Here is a 24,630-nt window from a genome sequence, read left to right on the forward strand (position 1 = left end):
GTGCTTTGAAGGCTTCGCCTCAGTTCTGAAGAGACAGGCTGCCAGAAGAAGTTGACCAAGCAGGAGAACTGATGAGCAACTCTCGATATTTCCCTCTGAGTGTGCGCTTGTGTGTGTGAGTGAGAGAGTGTGTGGGCATGCAATGCATGAGCAAGCAAGCATGTTCATGCATATGTATTCACTGGTGTGTGTGCACACAGGGCTGGTGCACTTTGTGTGTTTACAAAGATAGTGCACCTAGGTTCCCTGGGGCCACTTCAATTTGGGGTTTAGTCCAGAGACCAGGCGTATCTCTCTCTCGCCTTCAACACTGGCACATTCGGTCAAACGAAAATACAGACGACATGCTGCACAGCATGAGCCCCCCCCCCCCCCCCCCTCCTAAAAACAGGAAAGGAAAACTAAACTAAAACAGATGGTGAAGGAGAAAAAGGTAAAGTGACAGCGAGGGTGAGAAGTACTTACAGCTGGATTCACCAGATCACGACATCACCAGATAACACAAGAATCCATCTCGTCAGGCTTCAAGTTATTCACCAGTGTGTTATTCACCAGTGTGTTATTCACCAGTGTGTTATTCACCAGTGTGTTATTCACCAGTGTGTTATTCACCTGTGTCCGAACCGCCGGCGCTTCGGACCAATTAGCGTCCTGTGAGGATTCTCGTGTGATCTTGTGATCTGGTAATTTGGTGAATCCAGCTGCTTCACAAGGTAAGACGGTGATAGACGGCAGTAGACAGATGGTTCATCCAATCACCTGCCAAGTATTTTTTGAAAGCGCCTGCCCTTTTCCAAACAGTTTCCAAGGACGACTTCTCAGATGGTTCTGTGTAACAAACCATCTGGCACGTCAGGTTAGAGAGGTACAGGGTGGGAAGAGAGAGGAAAAACTGGAAATGGAGTGACAAAAACAGAGATATCAAGAGAGTGACAGATAGGAGAATAATAAATGAAGCATGTTGTTATTTAAAAGAAGGGGAGCGGGAGAGAAGGGGGAACAAGTCCCTACCCTTGTCTTTCTTGTCAAAGTGGTTTCCTTCTGTGTTGAGGGACTTTTTCAAGATGAGAAGGAAGAGGAAATGGAAAAGCAGAAGAGAGGGAAAGAAAGAGAGAAGGGCGAACAAGGTGACAAGGTGGGAGAGGAGGTGTAGAGGTGTCGGGAGAAAGTCTGTTTGAAGTCCACAAGTCATTTTCCAACATGGTAGCTGTGGCAGAGGCAGCAAAACAGAGCTTGTGTGCTTGTGTGCTTGTGTGCTTGTGCGTGCTGTCTACACATTCTTCAGAGTGTCCACACTCGCTGCCTCAAGTGCCTGAATGCATGTGTGTGAGATTGAGAGAGAGAGAGAGAGAGAGAGTGCTGAAAGGTGCTCGCTCCATGAAGCACTCAAGTATCAGTAAGGGACAAGTAGTGCATTGTGAAGCATCTCTGTAGAAGCCATCAAGTCACTTTTATATCAATAGATCGCTATAACTTGCAGGCATTCCACCATTTTGACTAGCAGCGCTCTCCTCGTGCAGAACTGAACACAAACATTCGACTGTTTCCGTTGCTGTGATATAAACGTGCACCGACCCGACCTGACCACGCCCAGCTGTAACCAACATGGCTGCTCTGAAAGATACAGTTGATTTTGAGGGAACATGTGGAGGAGACTTGTGATGCTAATAAAACATTTCATCATACAGTCTGTACATATTCAAAATCACATGATAAAGTTAAGACTTGATTGACGTCGAGCTCAGTAGCCGTTCTGAAATAAAGACGCTTCAGTTCAAAACCTGATAAAACGGAATGAGTCATTGAACTGAGGCCAGTATATCGCTAAAACAGATTAAGCGTAACTTTCATGGCCACGGCTTCATTTCCCCTTCAACCCAGTGTATCCCAACGGGGAGATAATCTGGGAAATGCTGCGATATCAGGTCCTCTCTAGGTTGCCTGAGAAGCCTTGTGAGACCCTCTGGAGATATGAGGCTTTGATATCAAGACCAATTATGTGGTATGGGTGCGCACACACACACACACACACACACACACACACACAAACATATGCACACACACACTAACACACACACACTAACACACACACACACACACACACACTCCTTGGCCTTGGAGAGTGGTAGAGAGGAAAACAAAGAGAGAATGTGATACTGAGGAAACACTGGGCAGGCGGAACATGCTCTGATTTTATCAGCCAGTTGAGCTGGACTTGAAAGCCAGAGATGATACAGACACAGAGGGAATGAGAGAGTGGAAACCAGGCAGGCTGAAACAGACTGAAGAAGAGGAGTGTGTGAGGAAGGGAAAAGGCTAAATGCACACACACACACACACACGCACACACACACACACACACGCACACAAACCCGCTGTAATATGTGCAACAGCCCCGATGCAGACTTTAAGGCGCATTAACAAGTGCTTCACCGTGTGCATTTATGTGTAACACTGGTGCTTCTAAAACACACTCATTGTGTGCATGAGGATATCTGAGCTTCGTTCCGAGTCTGTGCACATACAGTCATTTGTGCACAGACACACACAAAGGCTCATACGCAGCCTCATGCAACACACATACACGCACACACAGGAAAATATATGTGATAAAGTGTTGTTTCCGGTCTGAGTCACCTCCACAGAGGATCCCTCAAGATTAAGTTTGGCCTCTGGCTCTGCTAATTGGAGCTTAAAGTCTGGTGTAGCCCCTGGGCAGTGTATGCTGTGTGTGGCACATGCTGTGTATGTGTGTGTGTGTGCGTGCATGTGTATAAATTATGGATGGCAAAGGCTGTAGGAGAGCGGCCACACAAGCTGCAGCTGCCAGAGCGAGCGGAGAGACGGAGCCAGGCCGAAGCAATCGCAATCAGAGCACCGTCACATGACACAGACAGGTGGTCTGAGGTGATAGAGAGAAGAAGAAGAAGATGACAGCGATGTTGAGAAAGAAAGACAAAAGATGAGAAAGAAAATAATGGGACAGCAGGAAAGAGTTGTAACACGTGATCTGAGAAATGAAGTTACTAATGGTGACAGTAATGAATTATTTATATCCAGACATTTTCATTACACAGAGCACTGCTTTCCCCTCAATGCTATTTTTGTTCTGCTATTATTTTCCAGCTCGTTCTCACCAGTATACCTGCTTATAGTCATATAAGGGACATAGAGACCACACTGGTAATAAAAATAACTAACAACCAAAAGCTTGTTAATCAAGAACTACATTCAAATAATTAAGCCAAACATCAGCATCTCTTCTGTTATGAAAAACACACGAATCAAATCTGTAATTCTGAGTAACAGCAAGAAGTACAAAAGACAGAATTATCACATCTTGTGACCAAAAATAAGCACTTATGATGTTTTCAGAGATGATTGGCAGAAAAATAATTTGCTGATGCTAAATGTGACTTTCCTATAAGAAAGTATGCTATTAAATTAGTTTGCTAACATTCATCAAGTTCAATTATAACTAATAACAAGTTTCTTTTTTATTTGAGTTATAAATGCTGTAATATTATAGTTACATATTCTGTCAAAGCTCGTCCAGCTTCTACTAACCGCTGTGAGTCCAAACACTAGCTTACCCTTACACTGCCATGTTTCATTAGTGAGACCCATATCTTAATGTTCTTAATGTTTTAATGTCATGTTTTTTTAATCAAGGATTGTTATATTATTAAAGAAAAGCAGTAAGTATGCATTGTCACCCTTCAATGAACATTCATGTTCATTTAGAAACTGCAAATATTCTGCAGAGCACTTTAGTTACAGCTGTGACACTGTCCAGCTGTAGAGGAAGTGTTACCTGAGTCATTTCCATCGTCTGATAAGGTTTCACTGCATGTTGAGGATCTGAGAGTAGCAGAGCTGCATGTGGTGAGCTTCACCACTAACACTGATTTCCACACATTTCCTTCACCTTTCTCCTGTTTTACAGCGAGGGTGACAGGTGTGTCGTTTTTGGGTTGTTGTTTTCTGTCAGCTTTGTGAAAGTGGGTTAGTGTAGTGAGTAGTGCAGAACTTGACACTGATACTTTTACAAGGATGAATACTAAATGAGCAGTTGACACTGCACACCTTGTCTAGCGAGGATCTCTGGAACTGAGAGACATCTGTCTCCTCCTGTCTACAAACAAGTAAAGCAATTTGAAGTGTTTTCTGTTTTGGCTTAAGTTCTTTGTACCGAGAGTCAGAATTGAGTCAGAATTGAGTCAGAATTTCACATTTTACAACAAAGCATACCATGGGACCGACGTAATTAACAAAGTAACACTCACAATCAATTATTGTTCCTCAGAAAATGTGAGACTTGAGGAAAACTTTCTAAACGATGAACATCCCTCTGCAGACACATGGCAGCACCAGGTTTCACACTCACACATGAACTCAAACACACACACACTGACCTGAGTGACATGATCTTATACGCATCAGGCAGGTAGCATCTCGTGTTCTCCATCTGAGCGGGGTCCGAATCGCAGATCTTGTCGTCGGTGCGGCCGTAGTTGGCGCTCTCGATCATGATGACGTCTGTGCCCGGGCAGCGGAGCTCGATGGGATAAGATTCACAGGACAGCTCCCTGCGCACCACTGCCATGGGGATCGGGGCACGGCTGGAGGCTGGACACACACAAACACACACACATCGGTATAAAGATGTGGTTTGATATCGTGAGAACTGTTTCTACTCGACTGTCTTTAAAATGTGTACACTGTAAAAGCAGAGATAGTGTTCAACTACATGTGTACTCTTGTCATATGGACTAATTATTCACACTATATGAAACAATAGCATCACAGAGGAATTTTCAGGGCATGTCCACTGTCGCAAGTAAAGCATAATTACTGTTTTGCAGTTAGAGGTTTTAGACATCAGTCTAGATAAAGAGTAATTGCCTGGCAATTTCAACAGGCATTTACTGCTGTGGAGATTATTCAAAGATGGTATTGCCTAATTATTCTCAGAGGTTGCAAATCCGATGCATATATCCACTCTTTCTGTACTGAAATAGCAAACATGTCATTAATTCCATTGAGATTGAAGCTGATCTGTCCCAGATCTTTTTTTTTTACTGCGGTTGCTTGACTTCCCTGCTTGTTTAATGAATATATCTGCCTCTTGGATGATGAAACATCTGCAACGAGACCAAACAGCAATCAAGTTGCCATTGAGTTAGTGTGTGTAGATATACAGTATAACAGCTTGTGCACCATAGATGAGAACTTGAGAGAGGCAACATGGAATATGATGGGACATGTGCACTATATAGTCTCATCAAAGTCGACATACAGCAATTTAAAAAATACAATAGGATGAAGAGAAGCTTGCAGCGCTGCCTCTGGGATGCCTCAGCCTGCAGCACATGCTGCTATCACACATAGTTTCAGAGCCAAACATCAACTGTAGTGTTTCATTGGTTCTTGCTGTATATGTGGTACTTATATTATTACAACGTGTGTCTTTAGCACATGATATTATGGTATTTCTTTACTAATAGCATGTTATTAATGCAGATTTATTATAGGTGTTCTAAAGTGATGACATGTCAACAGATAATACCTCATGGCTCATTTTATTTTATCTTTATATTTTAGTTTAGCTTTTGCCTCTGAGCCATATAACTACACTGACAGTGGTACCACCACTGGCTGTGTCCAATATAATGACATAAGAAATAATATGTCACACTCATGTCAGCTCTTCCTTTACTTCTATGCTGTCTCGTCACATTAGATAGGACCTGTATGGTCCTGTTGATTACAGTCTGGTGATATTGATGGTGTGAGGCTGGATGTTTCAAGGGATTTTGGTTGTTGTGGTGTAACTTGGATGTTGTTATTCTCAGTGATCCCTGAGAGCATCAGTGATCATCCCCTGATAGAAAGGCTGCTGAGGTGTTCACTTGTGTTGTTCAGTTATATCTATATCATCTAACCTTGTTTGTCATTTAGATCTGATTGTTGAATTTGCATGTCACCAGCTGCACCAGCACACGGACCACATTAGAGAATTTTATCTATATCTGGTGCAATATACATTCTGCACATGATCCCTGGAGAATAAACAAATAAAATATATTAAATTTGTGCAAAACTAATGTATGTAGTCTGTGACTGTGAGCCCAGTCACTATGAATACTTGTTGTTTAATGTCACTTTTGCTTTTATTTATGAAAACATCCTGTCAAGGTCTTCCATCATTTCTTAGAAGCACAGTATGCTGTACACACACGTGCATGTATGAACACACACAGTGCTTCAAACGCAAACCTACAACATCCCTGAAAAGCGAGGCGCAGCACCACCTTCCTTGCTCTCCCTATCACGGTAACCACAGCAACCCTGTCCTCCCTCCCTCGGCTCTCCCATTGGCTGGAGGAGCGTCATGGTTACACGAATGCAGCAAAGAATCTGAATGAGCTCAATGACACTCTGCCCGAGCTCTACTTAATACTGCCCTTCACGACATCACACACACACACACACACACACACACACACACACACACACACACACACACACACACACACACACACATGCATACAAATGCTCTGAGTTATGGCATGTACAGGCTGAAATTCACTGCCAGTGTAGCTAATATCTTTGTGGCACTTGAGGGCACTACATTGATAATGGCAGGCCGTCGCTCAGAGATAAGACTGATATATAAGTGACATTTACTGAAAATGTCCTCTCTAATGAAAACACACACACATATATCACAGCAGGCTATGATTAGACCTTAAGCACACATTCAGACATGTGTGTGTCAGCAGTGGCTGAGGAGGGCAGCGAGTGGCTCCTTATTGTGTTAATATGGGTGTTAGTTTATTAGTTTTTCAATGGCCGTATCATGTCTGCCTTCGTGAGCGTGAATGTAAATTTTGGAGAAGAGGGTTAATTGAAGCGTGCAGGAATCAATACACAGTATTGTAAGGCAGCTGTCTAGACTGGCTTTGAATCAGATGTCTTACAGTGTTGCCTTACAGGGTCCCTGCTGGACATAAAGAGAGCATTATGACACAAACACACACACACACACACACACACACACATTCACCCGGTCTATCTGTAGTCCAATTAAAAGCCACTCTGCCTTCATAAGCAGCAGTAAACACTCTGTCCTGTCTCGTCTGTCACCTTTGAATTCATCTACAGTATTTTTATCAGCAGCCTTGACTATAAAACTGTGTTTAACCTGCCTCCTCACCACTCGCACCACTCGCACCACTCACACCACTCGCACCACTCACACCACTCACACCACACATATTTCTGTCACTTTTTTTTCCAAACAAGCATGTGCAGTCACACAGCACCTCTTGATACTGACACACATACAGCACGCGCCAATATTTAGCTCTCTGTCTTTGCACACATGCAATAACGTGCGAGCTGGCAAGTGCATGTTAATGTGTCTCTCATTAGTTGTGTAAGTGGTGACAGAAACTTGGCAGCGACAGACAGTACAGACAATCTTATTCAGACACTCTCATTGCCTCAGGGGGCTGAAACAAAAGGATATCGATTTTTACATTTGGGCCAAGAACAAGAGAGTGGCAAAAGAGGTGGATGGATGGAAAGGAGGAGAAGGAGAGGGTGAGAGAGAGGAGGAGAGAGATTTAAAAGGTGATCTCTCACTTGAATTGCCAAAGCGTTTGACCAGTGCTGGTGTCAGAAACGTGTGTCCTCTGAGTTCCAGCAAAAACACACAACACATTGTTAAAGTCTGAAATATATCTTAAAAGATAAGGTCGGCAATATTCTATGTTTTTTTTATTGTTAATAAATCACATGAAAAGAGCAAATTCCCTACAATGATGAATCACTTGATATTATTCCTCTTAGACCAAACTGTTATTTATGTTCAGTATATAAAGATCGCTGCTCGCCAAGTGAAGGCTTGTTGGAGACGTTGGAGCTGAGATTCAACGTCTGATAGGAAAACACCCATCACGTCTCCACACTCTGAGCTGTGCAGTTTTATTGAGGTGAGATTTGGGTCAGGGACCTTCTTCTCTTGAGAAGACAGATCATGAAAAGTTGCCTCAATAAAGGACGGTGCAGATGCTTTTCCTCTTATTGTTAAACACTGAGTGACATGTTCCTTCATTACAACCATCATATGCATTGCAGTTTATATTACTGTAAATCAATCCTTCCTAGTGATGAAAATACTTACTGCACACCAAATTTGTATTAATCCACAGCTGACTAAGTCTTTACTGAGCCTTTTGTTGAAATGAAATGATATATTTGTAATCCACTTTTATGTTTCCAAATACATTAGTGCTTCTGGTCTTCTGTGTTTTGTCTTTTAAAGGCATTTACTGACAAGAACAAAAGCATCAGAGAACTAACAAGAGATTTTAACACTCCATATATGAGATTTCTATGTATTTACCACAGTTTGTCCTCTGCAGTGATTCAACATGATCAACATGATCAACAAGTCTATCAGGTTGAACACCACTGATACCAGAAATATATTGAAAGAAAACCCCAGAAAAAACAACATTTTCTGTGATTTTTGTACAAGAATTCATGCTTTCCTGTTTGCTTTTATTTGTCAACACATAACCCTGAAATAATGACAAGACACGGCTGAGTGGAGGAGATGGAGAGCTCGCTGCTGTGTGTCCTCAAGCTAAACTGTCTTTGTTTCAACTAATCCTTGCTAAGTATAAACAGCATGATTTGCATATGTCGACTTATTCTTTAGACATTGATGCAAATACCTTTGACTGAAACTCATCTCTTGGTGTTAAAGCAAAGCCCTCGGTGTTTGTGTGTCTAAGCAGCTGTCTGTGAGCACTTCCTGTGTGTGCTTGAGTGTATTTAATGTGTGTGTGTGTGTGTGTGTGTTTAAGGAGGATCTGTGTCCATGTGGGTGTACAGTATTCCAGCATTTAAAGTATATCATCTGGATGCACGCATGTCAGCAGGCATGTGAACAAGTGCGGGTTGAGCGCGTGTGTGCATGTGTCTGCACGTGTGCGGCAGTTTTTCCTCACAACAGTGTGATTGACAGCAGCCATTAATAGGATTAAGTCCAAGTGGGCCAGAGCTCCCTCTAGGAGTCTTCAAAGCCCACCGTCACCGGGGAGAGGAGGAAACACACAGACAACCTACTGGGGCTGCATCTGTGCATGTGCATGCGTGTGCGTGCATGTGTGTGTGCATGCGTGTGTGTGTGTGTGTGTGTGTGTGTGTGTGTGTGTGTATAAGACAGAGAGAGAGAAGGAAAGTGAGAAAAAGATATAAATGTGCGCTGCAACAAGATCGAGGATCCATGTAAATGAATATGAGTAAGTGGGTAAATAGTTCCTTTGTTATGCAGCTCTGTGTATTAGAAAGTGTTTGGGCGTGTGGGGGTGGATAAGATGTCAAAGCTGTACATTACTTCAATTTGTAGTTGTGGGCATATATATATTTCTTACATTTATAGTAAATCACTACTTGTAAAAATGTGCATCACGGCAAAATGCTGCAACAGATATCATCTAACTTCTAATTAAATCTCTTTTTCTGTACAAACTTCTGAAATTGTTTGTATGTTGACTTATAAGGTGTTTTGAGGCTGTTCACCAGGATGGTAGTGTGCTACATTTAAATACTGTATATTAAGAGGCTCTAACAGAGTTGCACAGTAACACATTATCAATCAATCAATCAATCAAACTTTCTTCTATATAGCAGCTTTCAAACAAATCAAATGTAATTCAAGGTGCTTTACAAGCGACTGACAAAACAAAGGATGTTAAAGATGATTTAAAGATTAAAAAACAAAAAACAATTAAAGCAACAATAAAAGATTGGTAGTTAAGATAATGAAAGAAAATAATAAAAGAAATAAAAACTAAAATGATGAAATACTACAAAAATAAATAGATTATAGTAAAATGTTAATAATATAAAACAGAATAAAATAAATCATGATTAACAGTAAAATGTTGATAAAACAAAATAGAATAAAAATAAATAATAATGATGATAATAAAGAAAATAAGTATAAATGATAAAAACATAAAACATAAAAGCCAGAATAAATGGATGAGTTTTTAGTTTTCCTCTCGGATCCTGTGGAAGGTCGTTCCAGCGGCTCGGAGCGAAACGGCTGAAAACAGCATAAGCAAATGTTTTTGTTCTGCTTTGTCGAACAGCTAAAAGAGAAGAACCAGAGGATCTGAGGGACCTTCCTGGTTCACTAAGCAAAAGTAAAGGTAGTCTGGTGCAAAGCAATGTAGTGCCTGATAATGTCTACAGGTTCATTTGCTTACTAGCGTCGGGTACTGAACTCGTTACGTCATGTGGATGAGAGCGAGCAAAGCCCCAAAATAAGTTTTAAAAGCAAACATTGACCAACTGAAGCGTCTCACACGCTGACAGTGTCAGAAGCACCAACCTGCAGATACAAAGAGACGTAACGGATCTATTTTACCAACCTGAATGATGGCTAATAGCTAGTTAGCATGGCTAGCATCGTTAGCATAGCCATGCTGTGCAGTGCGTAGCCCATAGACTGCATGAAAATAAGGTTTAAAGGCACCATGCTGGGCAGGTGAGCGGTGTGTTAACGGTGTTTGAAGTGCTCTGAATGACTTTATGGCGCGGATATAAAGACACACAACTAATGGGCTGTTATCCCAGCATGCTAATCCTGCAGTCTATCTGTAATAACAACATAGGTGTTACTTTGTTATTAGACCATCATCCAGTTGGTGTGTTGAATGATTGAGACCAATATGCTGCCCAGTGTGGTAGAGGACAGGAGACTGAAAGAGCTGGTTCAGAACCTCATGCCCGAGTACGTTATGCCATTGAGAGCTACTGTGACGTATTAAAAATACTTTGAGGTGAACGAGGACGAGCTAAACGTTAAGCTAACCAAGAGCAGACAAGCTAGCTTTGACCCCCGACTGCTGGACAACTCTCACAAACCAAAGCTACATCACAACTTTCCTTAAAAATGAACTGGTTAGTTACCAGTTAATGGTTGTTGGTCTATTGAAAGCAAAATTAACCGAAACTGACAATATGAATGATGGCTGAATTCCATTTAGCTCCTTCAGGTTCAGGTCCTGGTGTAGTACATGCTGGCTCACTTCCACGCTGTTATGGTTTATCGGGACACTTGAATAAAACGGAGCCATCATTAATGTTATTAGTGACACCTGTGAAAAAATCCTATTGGCTGCAAATTAAACCACAATGTCTCGTTTCTACATGTTAAATACAGACAAGGTGACGGGGCGTTGACACTTTGGAGGTATTTAAAGGTGCCTTTGATGGAGCTTGAAAATAATGTGACAAGTACTGTAAAAAATGACTTTTCAATGAGTAAAATGTAAATTAAAGGAATTTATTGGCCAGTACTGGTTGCTAACATTTTTCCTACTCATACGCTATATGGAAAAGAAAAAGTACTATAAAGACCTTAAATAGTCGCATCACCATCCAACACAACAGCACCAGTAAGTGTAGCCTCAGTATAGTTGAATCACCACCACTTAGAAACAGTCTGGGCTGCATTGCAGTTTCTGAAAAACTGAATATGTATGTTTAATTCTGTGCTGTGTGATGTTATATCTTACCAATGGCAATGGGAGCAAACAAGATTGAGACGAAGAGCAGGCATCTGGTCCACATGACGTCTGAGGTTGACCTGGAAGTAGATAGGGAGGTACTTCCTGCTGAGCCCCGACGGTCTTGTGGTAAACTGTTTCTCTCACAGCTCAGTGTTCCTGTCACCATACAGGCCTGCAAATGGACACACAGAGAGGATTTGCTCATTCGGATGCCATATCTAAACACGTTAAAATGTCTTCTACATGTATGTAGTAATGTTTGAACACAATTACATCCACCCATACTCTTCATATTACACATATACATATGTATATATATATACATATTGACCTCTACTAGTTTTATTGCCATAAAACTGTGAATTTTCACATTTAAAAATATCACAACAACAGATTTATGAACAATCACTTGGTGCAGAGATGTGTACATCTTTAAAAATGCATCTGTTTCCTGATAATAACTGAGGAGCTGCTAAAACAAATAACTCTTAACACCTATAAAGTTTTAATTTAAGAAAAGCTTTCCCTGGGACCATATGACTCTGTTTACTTACAGACTCCTTCTTTAATAAGGGTTTGCTGTAAGGTCAGTGCTGCTTCATGTAGACATATGTGGACTAGACAGTGATCAATAATTATCTTAGAGAGATATACAGAGAGCATAAAATGATTGCAAAATAACTGAAATGATTATTATTATGGAAACTCATAACAACTAAACTTGTGTAATATGTAGAATATCAGGGTAGATTTATAAATGTATTGGTGTATACAGGCATAAAACCTGATCCTGTAAACATACACGTATACACATGGCTAAACGGGAAAACACTGACAATGTGTACATTATGTAATTTGCAACAGAGGAACTATTTCTAATTTATTTGAGACACAACTAAGTGCTTCATCCATCATTAATTGTTCTCAAATTGTCTGTTTTATTGTCTTTACAGATTATCTTACATTGTGTTTCTAAAGGAATCAAAAGCTCTCCTGAGTTTGGTGGCATTTACAGCCTCAATACAGTTATAATAAAAAATGATGATACTGAATATTAAACACTAATGACACCAGGAAAATCTGTACAAATGCATGCAGTATTTCACAAGCCAGTAAACCATATGCCAAATAATCCATAAACAACAAATCTGTGAAGGAAATGCACGACTAAATGCTAAATGTTGACCTTGTAGAGAAACAAAATAAAATGGTGCTTAATGTTTGCATAATGATGCTGAAGTCTGTATCAGGATTCACTTCACTTGGTATTCCACATCAGCATCAAAGTGTGAAATGTATTGATGTTCCAATCTAATTGTTCATTTCATGGTCTATCAGTGATAAACAATTAATAAAAGGATGGTCTGTGAGATTTGCTGTAGTGGTGACAGACTCGTGAGCGTTATGATTGTCTTTTTTTTCTAAACTGACCAGCATTGTTCAATCACTTGCTCGGTAGCCCACTCACTCAACCGACAACGCAATTATTTTCTTTCTGCACTCCCAAATTCACTTTTTTTTTTTTTTTAAATTATGACAAACTAACAAAGATTTTGATCCTTTTCCTACTGTATGTGGCTGTGAGCTGTGTGTTTCTATTATATAGTGTAACCCTGCAGAGGGGCTATTGCATCATTCAGTCATTATGCAATCATCCTAGCTGATGTCAAATAAACATCATTTTTCATGGGAATAGTTCAAAGGTAACAGCAGCCCCCTATTTGGCTGCAGAAATGTGCGACAGCCGGGGACAGACGGAGTAAAGCAGACAGCCAGAGCCATGGGAAATATATCATGTGTAACAGAGACTATTGATCAGTGTGACCATATCATTTTGGCCCAGCAGAGACTAAGACAATAGCCAGCCATCTCCGTCACGCCATGCTGTGAAGGCAAATAGCTGCCTTGGCACAGTCTGTCCCTTAGATATTTCTGGATTTCTGCAATAACTGTTATAAGACTACCAGATTTTTTTTTTATTTATAGAAACTGTCAGAATGACACAGATCCTTCTATAACCACCAGAGACATACTACATATGCATAATGCATCATCTGAGCATCTACAATGACAAAAAGCTCCATGCTGCAGACAGGACAGATACACCCAGAGGCACATGTACACTGCAGAATCTGGATCTGTGGGAACAGACTCATAGCAGACACATACAGGAGGAGAAGAGCTGTGTAGTCATCTGGGCTTTTTATTGACTCTGTTCTTTTTAGGATGTCAAAATAAATCCTTGAAATTGAAAATTCATTTAAAATTACCGTGATAAAAACAGGACAAAATTTAATTTTAGCAAAGTCAGAACAACTGTAGAAGAAAATAATATTTACATTCCAACATAAAATAGTCAGACATTTTATCCAGCCAGTACATTTTTTCCCAGACTTTGATTATAATTTTTACTTCTGAAATATGGAGACGAACACAAGATAAAACTACAGTTTTACTGCAGAACTTAAATATCTGACAACTGAGACAAAGCTGGTCTCTTGATATCAAAACCTCTTTTTCAAAATAGTGTTGGTTAAAATAGCAGTTTAATTAGGTGTGTTTAACAAACCAATGCAGAACAAACAAAAGGGAAAAGACTAACAGTAAGAGCAGGTTTTAATGCTACTACTCAGGTTTTTAATTATCTCAGGTTTTATTCAATCCTTTTCATTGACTTATCTAAAGCTTCTGATACTGTGGATCATGTAATATTGAAGCAAAGATCAGTGTACGACTGTAAGAACAAACTGTCTGTCAGGTAGATCTCAATGCATGCAGGTAGAGGGCATCACTTCCTGTTCCCTTAGTGTATCCCAGGGCATCCCCCAGGGATCAGTCCTGGGACCACTACTATTCATTATATATATCAATAGTCTTGATTCAAATGTTTCCAAGACAAATTTCCACTTTTATGCAGATAATACTGTAATATACTGCTCTGCCTCTACACCAAACCAGACTCTTTGTCAGATATAATTTGCTTTTAATACTGTTCAGTGTATCTTGTGTGATTTAAAACTTGTTTTGAATGCTGACAAAATAATACTCATGTTTTCAAATGTACAATTAAAACCACTGAACCTTCCATCTATCACTAGACTCTATTCAGGGCTGAGATTGAGTCTGTATCTAAATACAAATATCTAGAAACACTGTCGACCAGAGAGCAGTGAGGTTTATTGCACATTTTAAAGCCCTTACTCACCATCTTATTCACCATTGCTCTTATGCTCCAGTTAGATGGTTTGCCTTTTCCACCCGTAGACTCAACCATTGACATATTCTTATTTATCAGTCTATTAGTCTGTTTCTATCTTATCTACAGATCTACATCATTCAGAGAAGAATGAGAAGTTATTGTCTTCACTCCCAGGATTTATTCCTATCAGATGAATAATGACCTGAATGTCTCTCTGGATGCATTTAAAGTCACTCTAAAAGACTTGGAGGCTGCAGATGTTTGACTGATTCATATTGCTCCTGTTTTATCCTTGATGTTGATGATTTGCAACAAATATCAATGAATATTTTTGATATTTTATGATTCTGTAATTTATTCTTTATTTTGAATGGTTATATGTTTTTAATGTGTGCAACCCTGTTAATGGTGCTGCTGCAGGACGTTCTTGTAAGAGATTTTTAATCTCAATGAGACTTTTCTTGGTTAAATAAAGGTTAAATAAACATTGAAGGCTACACTTACAGCATCTTTCTAAATATCTGGTGGTGAACTGATTTGATGTTTTCATTGGAGGGTGATTTCATATCTGCTAACAGTTCTTGACAAAATCCCTAATGGCACCAAAGTGATAGAATCACAATAGACACCCGTGCTTTATTCTCTCCCCGCTTAAACAACTCAACAAGCTGCCCCATTTCTGATTGATTGGTCCCTAACTCGGTTGAACATGAGCAATCTGACCAGCTGTCCCCAGCTAGACGCAGGAGGCATACACTGACATATGGCCGGACGCCACCAGCCACAGCATTCCACTGTTCCATAATTCAAAAGCTATTCCATCAGGCCGTATGCTGCGCCACCATCTCACTCATCAGTTAATTAACCCTCTCATTTCCACCGTGCTCACGGTTCTGCCTTTACAGACGATGGTTGCGTGACAGCCTTGAGCAGTCAAGGATTAATCCAAACCCGAATCACTCAAGTTATGTTCATAATTCAGCAGAGCTGCATATTCCCATATGCTCTGATAATGATGTAAAAACATGTTCCATCTACAGTAGACGACGGTGATCGCCCAGAGCACTGACCTGTTCTCTAACCTGTTTCCTTTCATTATCTTAATGTGTTGATTGGTTAATATATTATGAATAAACAGGCAGTAATGGTGCTAATTATCAGAACATATGTGACGTGTTTACATCACTCACATAAGGTTTGGCAAACATATGCCCCGTCTGAACCGTCTCACTGTTAAAATGATGAAATAATCCAGCCATAGATTTGAAATGAACACAGTATTTTCTATCCTTGGTGTGTTATATATCTCATAGAAGACCCTCCCTGGCAGATAAGCAGCATAAGAAGCATCTGCATAAAACTGAGCAAAACATCAGCTAATAAGCAGAATCTGACCAAAACAAATATCCGTCCCTGGATCCAAGTCCTTTGATTTACCTGCTGTTTCTATCCATCTCTGCCTCACTACAAGTCTATTCAAATATTCCACAAATATAAATATACATTACAAAAGTCTTCCTTTCACACTCATTTGACACAAACGTTTAGTATATGAAATGACAGAAACAATGTTTCTTAATTTACTTAATTTACTTAATTTACTTGTGGCAAACAAGATTACTGTGATCTAATTAAAGAGAGTTAATCATTTCTCAACAACAACACCGTATTATTTAGTGTACCTCTAGGACAATCTGACTCGGCCTCTATGTCCTACATTCTTCTGCCCTGAATCTTCATTTCTTAAAGGGTCGACATTAACAGAGCTGTTGCCAAGACCACTACACTCACAGACGATACTGCATGCATCCATGAACTAATTGATGTTGGGCTGATTCTGTGTGCCAAGGCAGCCTGACCCTACGTGTGTGTGTGTGTGTGTGTGCGTGCGTGTGTGTGTGTGTGTGTGTGTGTGTGTGTGTGTGTGTGTGTGCGTGTGTGTGTGTGTGCGTGTGTGTGTGTGTGTGTGTACAGTCCCCTAACGAGAGTCCTGCCTGTCACAGCACTCCTCATTCAGGGATTCTCTCTTTCACTAATGAGTGCTGACCGGACTGGGCTACCTTGTCAATGCACGTCACATGCACACGCCCTCACACACACACACACACACACGCCCTCACACACACACACACACACACGCCCTCACACACACACGCATACACACACACACACACATACACACACACACACATGCACACACACACACACACGCACACACACACACACACATGCTTATCACTAGGAGACCAGATGCCCTACTCCCTCAGCCTTCAGGCAGAGCGTCTCAAATGTGCGCATGCTGTGTTTGTCGTCTATCCTGTGTGTGTGTGTGTGTGTGTGTGTGTGTGTGTGTGTGTGTGTGCCTAAAAGAAAACCATGTGGACGTGAGCGTGTGTGTTTCTGTGTGTGTGTAAGTCACTTTAGGAAAACCTGTCAGCAGAGTAGACACTAGTGATGTTGAAAAAAAAAAAACAGAAAAAGAAAAAAATCAAGATAATCTAGAAATTTCAGTATTTTACAGCCCATCTGTGTCTGCATTTAGATCTTCTTTCTTTCTTTCTGATTCTTCAGTTGTGACAGTTTTAAATATTAACCATCAATTTGAAGAAATTCATTTCAAAAATACTTCTTGATCAAGTAGAATCAGAAGATCAATTTGATGTGTCTGTCCAATTGATAATAATACTCAGATGTAGTATCTGCCAATGCTCTATTATATACATATATAATAATACTGTATGTATGTACTGTATATATATATATACATGTGGCTGAGGAGGTAGAGCGGGTCGTCCATTAATTGCAGATATTCCTGTCCGGATGTTGTTCACTGAACCCAAAGTTACATCCAATGACAGACCAGCAGTCTCTTGCATAGCAGCTCTGCTGCCATTGGTTGTGTGAGTTTGTCTGTGAATGAGTGAATAAGAGGCCAATTGTAAAGCACTTTGTGCTTTAAGGTAGAAAAGCCCTGTATAAATGCATTCCATTTGCCATATACAGTACTTTATATTTAGTCATAGCAATACCTTGTGTAGTGGGTTTTAATTGCACACAAAGAAGCTTGACAGCAGACGCATTCTTCTTTCCGCAGCCATTTTTCTTCATTTAGTTTTTCTTCACCTGTTCTTTTCTTGCCTCTCTTTAGTCTCTTCAGTTGTTCATTCGTGCTTTGTTGGAGAGAAGTCTGAGCGGAACAAAGCTCAGGGGGCCATGCACCGTGTTCAGTAAAATGGCATGTGTCCGCCAAGCTACGGTAAATTACCTCCAGTTGGCTTGCTAGGGTAGGTTTAACCACCATGGACCATTTCTGTGTGTGCGTGTGTGTCAATGTGTGCTGGTGTGTGATGGAGAGGGTTGGAATGAGGTTGTGTGGGTGACAGAGTGTGAGCAGGTATGGATAGTGTAGCAAATTATCATCAGCGCAGGTAGACAGGCTGGGAGAATTTTGATTAGAGTGACCATGCACACACACACACACACACACACACACACACACACACACACACACACACACACACATTCAGGTAGCTAATTTGGCAGTGCAGAGCTGAAGAGATGACTAATCAGGATAGGAGCTGGTCAGAGTCTGGCCTGTGGCCTGTAATGAGAGACATAAGACCACAAGCACAGACATGCTTGCACAAACAAGCACATACACACACATTTAAGTGTGCACAATGCAAACAAAGACACACACACACTTAAAGCACCATGAGTGATTTTGAATGGAAAGCCCGCCTTCATAATTGCCCTGTGCTGATGAAGCCTGAGATACTGATTAGCAGCGAGTGGCCCCTCAGTGTGACTGCAGGCTCAGAGAAAACTGTCAGCTTCCAACCATATGAATGTCCTGACATGTCGGCCACAACATGTATCCGTACTGTTGCATGTGTTGGGGTGTTTTGGGAAGAGGGGAGTTCACATACAAGCCCCCTCGGACCACATTAAAATCATAATTAATAATGAGTCAATGTCACATGTTTGTCCTGGTAGAATCCTAACTCAACAAGACAAACACTCCTGTCAGCTTCTTTCTCTCATTCTGACTCTATACGTTTGGCTGATGCAGCCAGATGCAGTATAGCTGCTCTCACTGGTTCTTTTCTAACATGTATGTTCTATACAGGCGAGTGTGCACACACGTGTGTCTGAGTAGGTGGGTGAGGGGCTGGTTCACTGTAGGAATGTGCACAATTGTCATTGTGCCCTGAAGACAAGTGGCCTGGCTGGCAATTTATTTCATACAGCAGTGGTTGTAAATCCTTTGTGTGGCTTCACAGCAAAGAGCTGCAGAGTGCTCTGGTGTAGCCTTAAAGGTATAGGTCACCCCCACATCAGTGTCACATGTTCTCACCAATTTAAAGTCCTCACATGAAAAATGATGGCAGCAGTTTAAGAATATCTTGTCACATGTGGTATGAAGGTTGATTTTTTTTGTTATCTTCCTATTTGGTGGGTTTAAATTTTCAAGCTTTTTTTAATTTAATCAAAGTGTTTATTTGAACATGTTATGATCAGGAATGATGTGACAGAGCAGAGCCAGGCTGAGTTTGTCCTCCTTTGCATTTAGCATGAGGACATCTCTTTAACATTTGTATTTTAAAGAGCTCTGTCCCTTTAAAATCATTTTCACTCTAAAATAGTTCAAAGCTCTGGGCTGAGCACCTCATCCTCTCCCTCCATGTTAGACATTCTATGCCCGTCAGAAAATTGCGTCTGGGGATGCTCCGGCTTTGACCGGACCACTGCAGTTTCCGCATGACTGCCTCTGGCTGCTCCGAGGACGCTCCCAGAAATCCGATGCACCGAAACCACCCTGAAAATCCACCGCCGACGACCTCGTCTGTAAGGCACTGCCGTTTTGATTCCTCACCGCCTGACGGCTAGACACCACGCTCTGTTCTGCTCTGCTCTGAAATTTCTAATGCTCCAGTCTAATCAACTCTACGCGCCCTCCCTCCCTCATGAGACAAGACGAGCGGAGGCAGAGATGTGCGAGGAAGAATGGAGCGAGGTGGAGAACTAGAGAGGAGGGGAGGAGTGGGGAGACGAGAGGAGATGAAGGATATGAGAGGGGGAGAAAGATGAAGGAGGAGATACTGAGGTCAGGCAGGAAAACGGCTGAGGAAGATAGAGATGGAAGGATGGGATTAAGGAGGAGTGACAGAGGGATGGAGACAGAGGGAATGGAGAGAGGCAGCAGGAGAAAGGGAGTGCCAAAAGCGATCAGAGTGAGCAAAGCAGATTCTTAAAGCAAGTTAATATCTTTAGGCATTTATCTTTTCATCCTCATCCATCTGTACCCTCAAAAATATGAACATACATCCATAAAACAAAACCTTCAGATCGCGGTTTGGAAAGATCAACTGTCTACGGCAACAGGAAAAATATGTATATTAAATTAAAATGGCACAACTTGAAAACTTCAGAAACTACACTTCACTACAAATGTTAAACACTTTCTTTAACTGACAGTCGGCCGCCTTAACAATCAATTATCGGTTAATCTTTAATAATTTATGAAATACATTGGACGTTTTTTCATTATAAAACCGTTTTAACCACTGACATGACCTCTGATTACAGGCTACATTAGGAGTTAAAAGAACAGATCAAGTAAACACAAAGTTACTTGAATGCTAAACTGAATAACATTTAAAATGACAGATCTCTCAACAACAAAATCCAAACTATTAAACACAGCAAACAGCTGCATTACAGTACATTAATTAGATCAGACTGGACATGTTGGACAGATCTAACAATTCATTAACAATTAATTAAAATGGATGTAGCTTTCAATAATAAATCATCTGTAACATTAACGAATAAATATAAAACGTTACCTCGATCTTCCTACAACAGACTTCAGTCTGACTGGTTTAATGTAAAATACTCTGCATAACTGATCTACATGATGGACTAAAGTGTGTTGTTCACTGTAGCTAATGTTATTCCAGCTGCTGAAAACAGCTGCTCCATCAGCTGCAACAGATTCACAAATACAGTCGCTCCAACGTTATCAGCCCGTTAACTGCAACCGTTAAAAAGCATTTATACAGGCGAGCGTCGCTGATACACTTCATCACTTTAGTGTTGATTTTGTTGGAAGTTTGTTTGTTTGTTGTTTGTTGTTTGTTGTTTGTTGTCTGACATTCAGCTTTCAGCCGGTGTTGACTGAGTAGCTGCTTCTGTTCAAGATGCTAGTTTAGCGTTAGCATGAGCTTCAGTTAGCTAAACGGGATTTTCACATCTTTATGCTTCAGTGTTCATCAACATGACACAGTGAGCAGATCAAAGCATACTGCGACAGCAGGGAGGTGCATGTTTTACAATTAGTGATCATCAAACACACCTGTACCCACCTTATTGAAGTGTAAGAGGCTCCACAACCAGGTACTATTACTACTACTACTGACAGTTACTCCGCACGCTGTTTAGCTAGCCAGCACTGGCTATTATTGTTAAGTGAAGAAAGCTCATAAACATGTAGTTACTGTTTTTATTTATACTCAGGGTTCAAAATTAATTCACTTTTTTGCCCCCAGGCCAAATACATAGTGAATGTTCAAATTTTACCAGCCTCTCAATAAATTGACTATTGTTTTTTTGGCTATTGAGTGAAGCAAATTTACCAGCCACTCGCATGTTTTACTAGCATTTGGCTGGTAGCTGGTGCTAATTTTATGCCCTGTTAACACATTTAGTTCTTGATTCATTTGTAAAACTCCACATGTCCACTCCGTGTTTTGTAGGATGTATTTCAGTGCTGCAAACTTGCTTTGGCAAAAACAATAATTTAGCTAATATTGTTAATTAATGATGCTAAAGTCACTTTAAACAATTGTAAAGGTCTACTTAATTGAAGTTATAGTGTCTTATGGCATGAGCTGAGATTGGTTAACACAACCACAACACAACCTGCACAGCTGCACAGTTGAGCAGCTCTACTGCGTCCGCTGGTGCTACGTAGTGTTTTCTAGCTGGAAGGAACCAAGTAGCCTAAACACAAGTAGCATGTGCACCTTCAGGTTGAAAGGGCACAATGCCTCTGTAGTAGTACATTAGCAAATTACTCATCACTCCAGTTCGTGCTCGGTCAATATTCATCTTTGTTGGACAGGTTTATTCATGCAAGTATCCAAAGCTAATGACAAAGCAAGAAAAACAAAAACAAAACAAATGACTGTGCCACACGCGAATACAGATAGTCATACTGTACATATGTGCACACACGCATGTGCAGCCTTTATATTCTGCATGACAGTGCAGCCACGTAAGCCATAAGGGGGAAGTTAATGGTTTACAAAACTGCCTCTGATACAATCAATTATGTCAACTAGAGATGCAGTGATGTTGATTCCACTGCCACTGCTGTTGTTTTCCTCCCTTTGATTAATCTGTCTCCTTCATACTACCCTTTCTCTTCCCCGTCGCCATCTTTCTCTCTTTCTCTCTGTCACTGTGCTCTAAACCCAGTACTGTCACAATGGATCCGTCAAAGCCGTGCCCTAAAGCCAGCGGCAGAGAGAGGCAAAGTTTGTGTGTGTGTGTGTGATTGTGTTTGCGAGGGAAGGAGAGAGAGAGAAAGTTGTCCTGTACAGTATAGAGAACAGCCACCTCAGCAGTGAATGATGCAGCAGACAAACAGGCAGGATACGACACTCGTGGCCTAGATTTAAACCCTCACTACACTAGAATGTTTACATGTACTCTTGTTTCTGAGCTTTTTCTCCATTTCTTTTTCCATTATTTTTTTCAGTTCCCTTCTCTTCCTCCATTTCTTTTCATCCCTATTGTTATCCTCCATCCAGTCTTGTTTGCTTCCCTCTTGCTGCCTATTTTTTTTTTTTTCCTTCCTCTCATGCTGCCTCCTCCATCCCTTCTATCATCCGCCCTGTCAATCCAGCTCCCTCTGTTGCTCTGTAAAGAAGATTAAAAATGTTTGCCGTCTTCAGGTCCTCTACAGCCATTGTTCTCCATTTCACATAAAAGACAAAAGAAGATTCTCAGGACCTCCATAATGAGATTCCTCCTCACATTTTCAAATACTACATCCTGATATTCACATGCAAACTTTCAAAGATTTGTTCAGAATCAGCAAATTAATGTTCAAAAACTCTCGAGTGTTGATTCTACTGATTCAGTTAAGAGGAAAGAAATGTGATTTTTGCATCAGATATTAGGACCAAACCTCTGCTTGGTGCATTACAGAGCAGATATGAACTGTGTATATCAAAGTGTTGAAATATTTATTCAGAAAGGCCTTTCTGGGGCCTTTACTGGCCCTGTTCATCATTTAATAATGCATAAGCACCAACACTGGCATATAAATATAAAAGGAGGCACTTAAAACTGGATTGTCTAACTGCTGAGAAAATGGCATTGAGATATAGAGAAATCTAGCTAAGAGGAGAGAACGTTCATTTACAGACTGTCACCTTGATGCTGGCGTAAGACGACGCACCAGTGGACACAAAAGGAAATATTTCCTTCACAGATATAGTAGAGTAACATTAAAACCACAATCTGTTTGAGGCGCTCCGTCGGCTGTGCTGCTCAGAGCGATGAAGTGCGTAAAACGTCTCCTGACAGATGTCCACAGTGATATGGGAATATTTGTCAGCAAACACTTTAGTTAGATATTACATTTTCACTTCTCTCTAGAAACAAAATTGAAAATCTAAACTGAAGAGAAGAGATTTTCTTCAAAGTTTACTGGGATTGAAGAGGCGCAGTGGTGGTTATTCAGTGAGAGAAATGTACCTGGAACATTAATACATAAAAATCAAGATTTATTACTGGTCCCTGCTGGGCTGCGGCTCAGTTTTAGTTTTCAGCTTGCAGAGTAAAAAAGGTTGGCATATTATTTAAGATGTAAGTTCAAATTCTCATCAGTCTCACAGAGAAAGCTATAAATATCATTCTTGTGCTATCAAACATATGTTAAAGACCTATTTTAGAATAATTCACCCCCCCATATGCATTGCATCCGCTATCTTGATAATGATATTCAATGGTGTTTGAAATGCAAGCCTGTAAGAACCACTGTTCCCTGATTGCGAGGCAACGTGGTTATTTTCTGCACCAGCACGGACCACAACTGTTGCATTTCTGATAAGGTGTATCCATCACTTTTCTGAAAAAGCATAAAAGCGATGATACAATGAGCTCCAGCAGGATGTATGGGAGGTGATTCTGAAGCAATCAATGGAGACAGCAAAGGTAAACACACTGCTAAATGTCAGCTATGGTGATTGCGCTGCCACAATATCACCTCGGGGTGGGAGACCCAAATAACCAAAATCAATAACCTAATCATTTCATATTCAAATCACGCAGAGGAGAGGTCTGGATCTTATTGCGGTTTCATATCCCTGGTGTGCTGATGTATTCCAATCACAACAAACCGGAGCAGGCAGACGCATCGAAAATACAGTAATTCAAAAGAGCAGCGGCTGGACCACAACTGTTACCGTCTCCTTCCTGTTTCCTGTATGTGAAGGTGACACACATACAACATATATCACACTTCATACACTCTCCATGTTATTGTTGCAATTGCAATAATACCTAAAAAGACTTTTTAGTGTAGTGTTCACATGCTGTATATTCATTTTATACTGTCATGGCACATGTTTTAAACTGACATATACAGTGTTTTATATTACATTAAGTACAAACACAGTGAGAGAATACTGTTTATTTTCATGAAGTTACAAAACCCAAATAAAAGAAAAAGGCTCTGCAACATTATGTACCCTACTTGTTTCATCAATGCTTAATTGTGCCAGTGAGAAACATTTGATCAAAAATTCATCTTATGCTGCT

The 24,630-nt window shown here is 40.6% G+C and overlaps 1 protein-coding gene across 8 annotated transcripts in view; it reads right to left on the bottom strand.

The window, feature by feature from the left end:
- Nucleotides 1–24,630, bottom strand: part of adgrl3.1 (adhesion G protein-coupled receptor L3.1) — a 134,133-nt gene that overhangs the window by 86,794 nt on the left and 22,709 nt on the right. For all 8 annotated transcript variants that reach the window (XM_044345555.1, XM_044345550.1, XM_044345553.1 and 5 more), the window contains exons 3-4: nt 11,604–11,769; nt 4,416–4,629 (exon numbers count right to left, since the gene is read on the bottom strand). In XM_044345555.1, coding sequence (XP_044201490.1) covers nt 4,416–4,629; nt 11,604–11,763 — 374 coding nt within the window. In that variant the 5' untranslated portion in view covers nt 11,764–11,769. The remainder of the gene's footprint in view (nt 1–4,415; nt 4,630–11,603; nt 11,770–24,630) is intronic.

The sequence above is a fragment of the Thunnus albacares genome, chromosome 3 (assembly GCF_914725855.1).
Source record: "Thunnus albacares chromosome 3, fThuAlb1.1, whole genome shotgun sequence".
In the NCBI taxonomy this organism is placed as follows: Eukaryota; Metazoa; Chordata; class Actinopteri; order Scombriformes; family Scombridae; genus Thunnus; species Thunnus albacares.